The following is an 11,451-nucleotide window of genomic DNA, read 5'->3' as shown; positions in this document are numbered from 1 at the left end:
GTTGTTCCGAAGAGTGAGAGCCCGACTCCAAATCTAACTTCAACAGGATTTGGATCAGGTTCTAAATAAGACACAGGTCTTGTTGAAGACACTGTATCAACCACATGGATGAGACTGCTGAAAGTCAGTTAGATCTGATTTCTTCAATCACTCAATAGCCTATTGAAGATCCTATCCTGCAACTATGAAAGAAGACAGTACAGGCAAGTGGTGGAAATAGTTTGCTGTTTCCTCTGCTTTCAGCAGGCATGCTAAAGCTTCATAGAAGGCAGGGGCCTTACAGCACTAAACTATAGATCCAGTATGACACATTGCAGGTAGCTCTAACAGTGCTGCTATAATACCGCATTTTTATTTACGTGTTTATTTATAATACTATATTTTTTGTTTTAATTTTTATTTAATTTACAATATTAACAGTCTTTAATAAAGGACATTTTATTTATAGCAGCAATATATAATTTATATGAATGTTAATATATATGTTCACGTATATATGTAGGCATATCACTATATATCTTTATGTGTGTGTGTGTATCTATCTATAGATACACACACACACACACACATATATGTATACATACATATATATATATATTTCAGTTATATATAACATATATATTTCAGATATGTTTTGCAATTCTCAAATAGGGTGATTTAATTTGCAGTTATCTGGCTCTTGGATATTCTCAGTTCTTGCAAACTGCCCACCACGGCTGTTGGAAAATGCATAATGGGATGGCTTTTCATTTGTCACTCATTTCATTTATCACTTGTGTCTGATCTCCAGGCGAACCCAGTACCTTTGCCTGCAGGGCCTGGATGTTCGACAGCTCCCTGAGATACTCCAGCCTGCTGTATGCAAACTCCACGCTGCCCTGTTGTTTCTTTATATGCTCCTGAAATTCAGCCAGGAGATGGAGTGTTGCCTAGAGGGAAATATTATCGAATGAGCAGGCTGGCTGCCTGAATCCTGCCTTCCCTTGTGTTTGTGAGTGATCACCTGGAAGACTCACTCTAATGTGGGTGTGACACCACCCAATTTAGTGCATCACTTCTTGGCCTCCCATTACTGCAAAGATCACAAAAACTGCAAGTGCTTTGGACAGCAGGAAAGATAAATAGGGGATCTATAGAGGAAGACTGAAGGGAATAACTGTGACAGTTATGCGGAGCAGCGAGTGGGGACATAGCAATGATTTGCCAGTATCTAATTGCTGTGGACAGCAAGATAGCTTGGCTGGGGGAGCACAAATGAGAGTAACAGGGTAAAATTAAAAGGCAAGGTTCCTGATAGACACTGGGCTAAGGTCCAACCCTCAGGCTTTGAGATCTGGACTGGGTCAAGGACACAAGGAAGCTTCACCTCTAAAGACATGTGACACTTGGTTGAAACAAACCGTTGAATGTCTAGTTAGGGAATGATCTTGCTATGGTGTTGAGGAGATGGCCAGACTGTGGCTATACATATTAAACCCAACCCAGTGTCATCACCTTCCTGGGTCTGAGGCTCATCGCTGTCTCTGCATTCGGGCTTTTGCTCCTCTGCTGTTCTTTTTCCTTAAGCTGAATTTGCACCCGGCTTTCTGCCAGCTGCATCTTTTTAATAAACTCCATCAGTTTTTCCAGCATCTTTCTGATCACCAGCAGAAGCTTCACTTCTTGTTCTCTCTCACCTCTGTTGACTGCAGATACCAAATATTAGCAATTGGCAACTCTCAGGTATGGGTCTAATGGGAACTTAGAAAGCAGGTATGAATGAGTCAGCATAGGGGGAGAGCTAAACGATTTCTTAGATGGATGGAAAGCAATAGGTTAAGTATCTGAACAGGGATTTTTCATCCTTAGTTTTGATGATTCTGGGATATGGTGGAGAAAAATGAGACTATTTCTCCCATTTTTTCCCACTTTCAGCTCATCAAGCAGCCGTAGAGAATCCACTGCATGGTCTGAATTCTACAAAACCACAATGCAGTAAAAAAAAACCCTGATATCTCATCGCAGGCTGCAAAATGGTCACAGCAGAACAGCGTGGCATTCATCAGGCAATTAGGAGGCTCCTGCAGGAATTTGCAGGGGATCTTGACATTTCAATATCAGTGCAATGGCACTTTTCAGGTCTGCAGTGACATTTCTCAGCTTGAGGTGAAGTTTGCCCCTGTCTAGAGAGCCAACATGAGGCTTACGCATCACTGAAATCCCACTCCCCCCGCACCCTCTGTTTTGAGTGCCTAAGTGGAAGCTGAGGTCTGCATGAGGGTGCATGGCTCAGAACATGTACAACACCGCCTGTCTCTGTCTCTTCCTACCTTTCCATTGCAAAGATAGCTCCAAGCCCAGTAAGCTGCTCAAGTCCCGAGCAGTTCTCCTCTGAGCTTCCTGCAGAGAGGATTCCTCAAGGAAATGGCACATTTCCTCAATGTCCTTTAACTTCTCCTTGTATCTGATCTAAAAGAAACAGGAAAAAGATGTAACCATAATGTTACAGGCTCACCAGATGTTCCTTTGCTGTTGATATAATATCCCGTGGCATCAGGTTCAAATATGAGGGCTGTGTTATAAAAAGAAGCCTTTTCTGTTTGCTTCCTTTTTCTCACTACTCTAGCTGCCAGAGTCCAGCTGGACAGAGGGGTTATGCTCTTTCCTAACATTTTCCTTCTCCTTCTCCCTCCTCTTAATCTCTTATTGATTGCAGATACAATAATTGACTCAAGGCGTACAATCATAGTTGGGAGTCTTTCCAATGACTTCACTATGCTTTGGAAAAGGCTCACCCTGGAGGTTTCTCTGCTACCAGGGGGAGTATAGTTATTCAAAAAAACAGACCAAAATCATGGACTCATCTGTATCAGGAATTTCTGCACAAGTGTAATTGCACTAATGAAGTGGATTGCAAACTCTGAATGTCTGGGGTGTGCTGGCATAAAAAAGGGACAGCTTGGTAATTATGGCAGAGCTGCGTCAGTCCACCTACTTTGTGAAACCGCATCTCCAGCATAGATGAGCCCTGACAAAGGAACGTGGCAAATGTGCTCGTTTAAGAGAGAAGCTACTATATTTCTATACATCAGCTTGGACATTCAGTGCACTGTGCCCCCACTACAGAAAGGATGTGGACAAATTGGAGAGAGTCCAGTGGAGGGCAATGAAAATGTTTAGGAGGTTGGGGAACATAATTTTTGAGGAAAGGCTGAAGAAATCAGGCTTATTTAGCCTGTAGAAGAGAAGACTGGTCGATAGCAGCCTTCAACTACTTGAAGGGTGGTTACAAGAAGGGTGGAGCTGGACTGAACTCAGTGGTGGTAGATGACAGGACAAGGAGCAATGGGCTCAAGTTGCAGCAAGGGAAATGTAGGTTAGATATTAGGAAAAACCTTTTCATGAGGAGGGTAGTAAAGCACTGGAACAGGCTGTGGACTCTCCATCCTTGGAGGTTTTGAAGACCTGGCTAGACAATACCCTGGCTGGGATGATGTAGTTGAGGCTGGTCCTGCTTTGAGTACGGGACTGGACTGGATGTGACCTCCTGAGGTCCCTTCCCACCCTCATTTTCTGTGATTTTATGACTTGAAAAGAAGAGGGAAAAATGCTTTCTGAAGAAAGAGCTGCAAAAGCCACTGCACCTTTTTGACCTTTCTTTCCTCTACAGTATCAACGATGTCGAGAAATACAAAGTTCAGCTCTTTCTGAAGGTATTCTTCCTTCTCTCTCTGGCAGTGCCAATAGTTTTGTCTGGAATTTATCTCATTTTCCAGGAGATTCAGCTGAAAAACACCATAAGCAACAGTTTTCTGAGAGCAAACACTTCTTCCATGATTTCTACAAATAAATGCTTACGTAGCTCTACATAGATGAATGATTTGCAATGGGAAATTAATTGCCACAGAATTCTGCTTACTGACACTGAAAGCTAGGAACAGCCAATACCTGCTTTACAGATCTCCCATGCTGCTACCCATAGACGCCAAATCCCACAAAATAAACCCAAATGCATTCTCAGATGCATTCGGCCACCAAACCCTTTTCAAAAAAGTGATTAATATAGTGGCACTCTCCTCCCAGCGCCTCCCAAATTCCAGCGATCCTGGATTCACAACTGTCTCAGCTTCAGTTCTAAACAGCACTATTTTCTGGAAGTGTACCGCATTACTCATGTGCATAGCACAGACACCATATGAATCCGTTTATACTCTGGCAGGCGCAAACATATCTATTGACAGAAAAGAAATACTTATGGTCTATCTAGCTGAGTCTCTGAAGCAAGAAGAACAGTTTCCTGCAGTTTGAAAGCACCAGCAAGCAACTCCCTGAAGTTGTCAAAACTGTAAAACAACTGCAGTTTTCTGGGTTTCTTAATTACCAGATCTGGGTCTGCTGCTCCTCTTGGTAAAGCTCCCAATGACTGAACTATAGGAACTACCGTGTTTGTCCAAGGGTTGGTTCGAACACCTATAACCGGGCCAGGCTCCCCTGTGACAGGATCGATTGTTCTGGCACCAACGGTGATGGGGACAAGACCTGCAGGCAGGCAAAAAGGTGGAACAAAATACTTAAGGCTCAGAGGATGAGTAGCATGAGTCATTCAGCTTTTTGTGCATCAAGCTTAAGGAAGGACTTCTATTAAAGTGTAACAGGAAATGACAATAATCTTGACTATCCTGCTTGGAAAAAAAACACATCTCCACACAGCAAAGGCAATACATACCCTGTTGGGACTATTTTTTCTAGTGATCCCCTCTGGCCAATGCAAGAACCAGCTCTTGAGCAGCTCAGACAAGCCCCACTGGGTCACTAACCTGGGCTTCAGAAGTATTAAAAATGTTCCCCAAGTACAGGGATATAGACATACATGGGCAAATTGTTTCCATAGGTTAAAAGGGTGTCACTCCAGTCTCTCTCTCCCCTAACTCTCTTTCCCCATTAACCTGAAGCTGCCTTTGATTTTGCATGAGGATGTCACTTTATTCTTTGTCAATGCATTTTATCAATTCTCACAATGCAAGAGATGCCAATGATAGCACAGCCACTGCCTCCCCCGGCTTTGTGGTGTATGGACCAGTTGTCTGCTCTACCTTTTCCATCAGCATCTTCCATCGTTCCCGCCAGCGGGGCTGGGAGCCCGGTGTTCCAGTCAGGTTCTAGTCCCAAGACAGGCACCATCAAACCTGAGCCACCGGGGTCTGGGATTTTCACTCCAAACACAGCTGGGATCCACATCTCTGTGCCAGGATATTTGATCATCCCTAATACATTTGGGAAAAGAGAGAAGAAATAAATATGCACTCTTAAACCAGACAGAGGCTGATGGATGCAGTTCAGATCCTGTCAGTTTGGTTATCAGATCCAAATGACACCTGGAAGATGTTTGTGAAGTGTCTCCCATCCCACTGGCAACCTCGTGTGACACAAAGTGACCATGCAACTTCAAGCCAGATCCTCTGAGGAGATGGGTATCATGCCGTTGATTTAAGTCATCCATTTACCCCAACAGAGACTTTACCTCTAGGTCACTGCAACAGGTGAAGCTTACTTTTGCTGTAGTTCATCATTTTTCAGTGGAAAAAGGGAAAGTTGCAGGAATTGCCTTCATTTGAGGTGTTTAGGAGGAGGCTGGGCACGGACATGGGGTGGTTCAGAAGCAGCAAATCCTGCACCTCTGAAGGGAGCTGGGCTAGGTGACCCTCCTGGCTCCTTCCAACCCTATGATACCCCAATGGGTTTTGTGCAGAAAACATACCCAGTTTGCCACCATTGCTTTTGAGGCTCAAAGCTATGTCTCGTTGTGTCTCCAGACTTTGCAGCCAGTGCATGTCACGATGGAGCCTGATAGATAATGTCTTCTTCATGTCTTCTGTGGCAGCCTTCAGGACTCTCTGCCTGTCCACAGTGACAGACAAATCCTCACAAATTGAATCCTGGTACTGCCGCAGGGTTTTAACCACGTGCATCTGGGCTACAAGCATGCTGGCTTCCAGCAAGGCCCTGTATCCTCCGGCGTGAGGCAGCACTGTATCTTGCTGAAGGAAAGCACCATGCACACGTGCAGACTTCCCACTCAGAGGCTCAGAGAAGGAGTCCCCAAGAAGAATCGGGCTCTCTGACGGTCCCATCAGCCCCCCCACTGGGATTACATCTCCTGTAGCCAAGGGGTAGAGAAAGGAAAATCAGAACATCATCCATCCTGGTGCTGTTCCTCTGAAATTCAATCCAATCTACTTCAATGGGAATAAGATCAGTGAGCACATAAACTGTATCATAACACTGACTGGAATCGGTCTTGGTTTACAAGGTTTTATCATCTTAATATATTTTAAAGGCTTCGCTTAGTTTCCACTCTAGAAAAACAGGTGTATTTCTATGCTGTGGAGTGATATCTCAGCAAAGCCTATGAAATTGGAAGTGTTTTAATTGGCATAAAAGTGCCTTGGATCCTTTAGGGTTAGGGTTCGGGTTAACTTGATCTAAGTTAACAGTTGAGAGAATACAGTTCTTTTTCACTAGAGCTTTCCATAGGCAATCTCTCATCAGGGATCAGCCTGGACAGACTTACTCCATTGTTAGAGAAGGCATTAAATGAAGGTCTCTTGTGATAATATGAAAAGTGAAAAGTAAGGCAATGCGGGAAGGGCCTGGGTAATGCATTTTTGCATTCCTATCCAATGGTCCAGAGCCGTGGCTGGTGGGAAGAGCTTCATGCTCTCCACATTGGCAGTGAAGCTTGCCTGTTTTTACCGGCTGGGGGTCTGGCCCCAACATACTGCACTGTCCTTCCAGCCACAGTGCCGCTGGAGTCGACTTGTGCTTCCAGGTGGGGCACATGTGGTTTGCTCTGGTTTTAACTATGATGTTTTCTAAATTTAGTTATAAAAGAACAAAGAAGGTGTGAAAAATGCATTCTATAAATGTAGCCTGAAAGATCCTAATAAACCAATTTCATACCGCTCTTATTTTATTAATGCAGCGATTGAACGATCTCCAAGAGAGCTTTCATAGGCTTTTCTCCCCATGTAATTAATGAATACATGCCCTCTTTAGAGTTGTCTATCACTGTCTCTTCCTCTCTTTGTCATCTTTATGAAAAACTAGGCAGTTTATTGATTTTAAGACAATAATACCATGAATGAAATTCTGGGAAAGTGAAAGCTATTGAGTATCTGCCTCCCCAGGAGAAGCCCAACCTGAAGAGGGGGGGTTAGTGGTTTGAATCCAACGCTGCTCCTATTGCGAGGAGTGGCATGCCACTGGAAGGCTGCAGCTGCGTCCATCCGCACAGAGCAGAGCTCTCAGTCAGTCTCTGCTTTTACTAGGATGTAGTATGCAGTCTCTGGTGTCCTGGCCAGATGGGCTTTTATGCTATTCTGCCTCTGTGGCAAAGCCAAAAGCAGCACTGGGACACTTCCCCCAGTTGCCTTCCCTCTTTCTTGGAGTGCACCATAGCCCAGACAGGCATGATAGCCAGTTAGTGCATGCCATAACCACTCTCAGGTTTCTGGTCTCAGCTATGCCTCTTGGCATGTGTTCAGGGCTGCACTAAGCTGGCTACACAGCCTAATTATTAACAGGCTTTGGCATGAGCTGAGCATGAGCGAGTAGGAGGGGTGTATATCTTGGCTGCACTCCCAGGCTGCCAACAAGACAGCGCAGAGATGCCCTACAAGTCCTATGTGCCTGTTGCGTAGGAGAGTTTCTGTCTCAATGCTGTAAACATGGTGACTGGCCACGTGGGTGGGCGAAGCGGGGAGGAAGAAATGCCCTCGCTGTGGCTTTCCATCCCCGTAACACACTCACCTGTGTTACTGTCCACATTGACTCCAAGGATTGGAACAATTTTTCCTCCCTTGGGCTCATTCATGGGCCCTCCAAGTTCGAGTGGTGTCACTGTTCCTGTAAGGGGATTTAGGTATGTCCCACCCAAGGACAGCTTTTGCCCTGTTTGGGGATGGATGGTAACTGCAAGCACTGGCACCTCTATTTCTGTGGCTGGATCTAGCATGAGTCCTCCCAGCTTAAAAACTTTTTCCGGGTGGAGAACTGGCAGGTTAGTCTTCACGGGCAAACCCGTACTGGGACAGATGGGATATGGGACATAGGGGAATACGGGTGCTCCAGACTTATGCAGCTCACCTGAACATTGAAGCAGAAGACACAGTTAGGACAAAGTTAGAAAGCATTCTAGCCTCCAGAGATTACCACCTGAATGCCAATAGCAAGTCTTGGTGTCAGAGATAGGGCAGAGGTTTCAAAGGACATCCATGTTACGAATTTCTCTTCCCTCAAATTCAGCATTAGATTAAGGGAGAGCATCCCCCTTTCTGCAAGTCAGAGCTCTTCTCAGATTAATTTCAGCTTTTGCCATTTCCTTGATCTGGCAAGTGCCTTCATATATGAAGTGGTGCACAATTTAACAAGCAGAAAGGGAAAAAGCATTGGTTAGTGGAAATACTTGAACGTTTTGATGTGTATAAGCCTTGTATGCTTAATTAACCCTGACCACAGCAAGATCTGTTTTCTGATGAGCAAAATCTCCTGCTGGTGCCATGCAAGCACAGAGGTAGACTTGGATCAACCTGCATGTAAGATTTTTGCTACAAGAAAAAAAAAATATAGAATTGCATGAGGCTTCCCCAAAATCCCCTGGTATCATAACTATACCCCACATATAGGTAAGTGGGTGTATTATGTAACCTGATGTGGTCTTACCTGAAGTAGAGTCAACAGCACAGACTAGTTTAGAGCTAATGGGATCATAGCCAATGTTACCAGCCACAGGGAGCACCTTTCCAGTCTCCGGGTGCAGAAAGAGATCTCTAGACACAGGCACAAGGCAGTGATTTGCCAGCAGCATGACGCATTCTGGGTCGGGAGTTAAGAGCCCAGTGGTAGGATCTACGCACACAGCATCGAGTGCCCTCATGGAGCCATCTGGACCTGAGAAGAGCAAGTACAGATACAAGAAGAAAGAGACCCTCCATTAACCCTTGAGTATCTGAATGTCCAAATCTGCGTGTTTTAAGGCTATGTCTGTGTGGATATTTCTGCCTATGATCACAGATCATGTGTCAGTCAGATGCTTAGGAAGGAGAGCAAGACCTTAGAGATCAACTTCCTTACTGACTTCAGCAAACGTTCTCTACAGGAAGAGCGTTTCGGTGGGCACACCTATATGTGCAATTACTGCGCCCCAATAAACTCTGGCGCAGTTCACACCCGTCAGCTGCTCCTGGGTGCAGTGTCTTTGTGTGTGCCTGCAACCGCGGCAGTTTGAGCCAGGGCAGAGCAGTCCTGTGGCTGGCAGCAGGCTCAGGAGGTCAGTCCCAGGCAGTGTCAGGGCTGGCTGGGGCATGAGAGTGCCCAAAGTGTGGAGCCAAGTGGCTGAACCCCCCAAGCCTGCTGCCAGCCCAGGGCTGCTCCACCTTGGCTCAAGCGGCTTCGGTCCCAGTCACCATCCACACGTGCTTCCTGTGCAGTAAATGACTCCGCCATAAAGTAGCACTATCCCTGACAGTACTGTCTTACAGCAGGGTTAATTCATTGCACTAATGCTGGTGCACGTGTAGACGGTGACGCTTTGCTGCGGAGCTAATTAGTCAACTCATGTGTAGATGCCCCCAAGTGTCTTCAAATGGCAATGGTTCTGGTTTCTCACCCAGTAACTCTGGGTGAATCACATGAAGTTAAAGGAGTTTATGCAACTGCAGGAATGCAGCAAGCAAACTGACATTTCCACCCATTCAGTGATGCTGCCAGGACATATGTGCAAATACCCAAGATAGATTTCACGCTGCAACTGTTCCTATTGATTAATGTGACAGTAAACGTATGCCTCTACTTGACCTCTAGATGTCCTAATAGTTAATTTTAGGAAAGGAAAAGCAACATTGAAAACCCCCAAATATTCAGATGGGCATGAATAAACTCAACGTATTTCAACTCAGCTGTAAAATAGTTTCTTTCCATCTCCATCTGTCTTCCATTTTATGCAACAAAACCAGTACCAGATAGCACGGCATGTTTTAATCAAAGGACCAATGAACAACAATAAAAAACTAGCAGTTGTCATACGAGACAGTGCACAGGGAGAGTCCTGTAGATGGCTACACTTGAATAATCACCACCTGATTCATGAGACTATTGGGAGCTGACCGGAGGACCTTTTTTGGCTTTAAAAGCATAAGCACCGGAGCTACACCAATAGTCAGCTGTTAACTTCTTACAGGAGCCAGAAGTTAGAGCTAGGCATCGAACCTGTGAGCTACACCTGCCTCTACCTGCCTGCACAGGTGGGCTGATGGAGTGATGACAACTGTCTGTGAGGATCTACTGCGTCTCAGAGCTTGTAGTTACCCATGAGCTCCTCCTTGGTGAGCAGCCTGGTTTTATCTTTGTTAACAAGGTGAGCTCCAGTTCCTTCTCCCAGGACACCCCATGCCTTCAGTCGGTGGCTCTCCTTTACAATTGCACTTGACATTTTGTTGCTTGCAGCATCTATCTGGGATAATAACCTGAAACAGGATAGAAATGTTCGTTAACCATCTGGACGTAAGGTAAAAAAAATAAAAAAATAAAAAAAAAAAATCACATTTTTTTAAACTCTCCCTGCTTTCAAATCATTTTATGATATTCCCAGGGTAATTCTGACAGTGACCAGGTACCTCCAAACCTTCTTAAGTGGATTGGAATAGCATATTGATAGTATTTCAGCGGGAGACAGTTTGTTAGAAATCATGTAGGAATCCAAATCTCTTTGGACCTTAATGTCTGACTGGCACCTTTTAAATGTGCTCAGCTATTTGTTTCTTCATTTGTGGAAAGCAGGGCTGGGAAATATGATGCTTTTCATCCCCTGTGATTTCAAGAAGCAGACATCAACCCTTCCAGATCTACACTAGTGCTCCCCACAATCAACCCTCAGGCTCAGCACTATGCAACTGCTGTGTCGGTCTAGAGGGAAAATCGCCTAAAATCGAGTTTTATTGCCAAGTACTTGCCTTTGACAGTCTGGTTTAGACCACATGGTTCTATCTCCTCCACAAACTATCTTGTCTGTCAGCATCTCCGCTAATCTCACCGCCTCTCTCAGGGCAGAACTGAATGTGACATAATGCTCTTCCTGGCACTTAAGATCCTGGTGCAGTAAGTGAAGTTGCTTATTCACACTCTCCTCATATTCAGCAGCTAGCTGTTTTCTGTGCAGGATCTCTTCTTCTGCCTAATTACATTATAAAATATAGACACCCTTATTTCAAAATATGAACAGAGATTGCAGCTCCTCAGTCTTTTAGGCTAGGGACAGAAGTTACACATAAACCAGTTGAAGTCATCAGAAACTGGTTTAAACCTGAAACAGAACAGAAGGTCAGTGCACATAAACCAGTTTCAAAATGGCTGAAACTGGTTTAAGATAAACCTGGTTGAATGTAATATCAGACTTTGATTTGGGTCAAACCAGTT

The 11,451-nt window shown here is 44.8% G+C and overlaps 1 protein-coding gene across 1 annotated transcript; it reads right to left on the bottom strand.

Moving 5' to 3' along the window:
- Window positions 1-746: 746 nt before the first annotated feature.
- LOC132246622 (uncharacterized) lies at window positions 747-11,053 on the bottom strand. Its single transcript, XM_059719957.1, has 11 exons — window positions 10,989-11,053; window positions 10,345-10,502; window positions 8,701-8,928; window positions 7,789-8,124; window positions 5,738-6,136; window positions 5,073-5,243; window positions 4,361-4,518; window positions 3,624-3,764; window positions 2,310-2,448; window positions 1,495-1,685; window positions 747-929 (listed from the first exon to the last, which is right to left on the bottom strand). Exons 1-11 carry the CDS (start codon window positions 11,051-11,053, stop codon window positions 747-749), a joined length of 2,169 nt encoding a protein of 722 aa, XP_059575940.1.
- Between the last annotated feature and the right edge of the window lie 398 nt (window positions 11,054-11,451).

The sequence above is a fragment of the Alligator mississippiensis genome, chromosome 16 (genome assembly GCF_030867095.1).
Source record: "Alligator mississippiensis isolate rAllMis1 chromosome 16, rAllMis1, whole genome shotgun sequence".
In the NCBI taxonomy this organism is placed as follows: Eukaryota; Metazoa; Chordata; order Crocodylia; family Alligatoridae; genus Alligator; species Alligator mississippiensis.
This window is presented reverse-complemented; position numbering and strand designations above follow the sequence as displayed.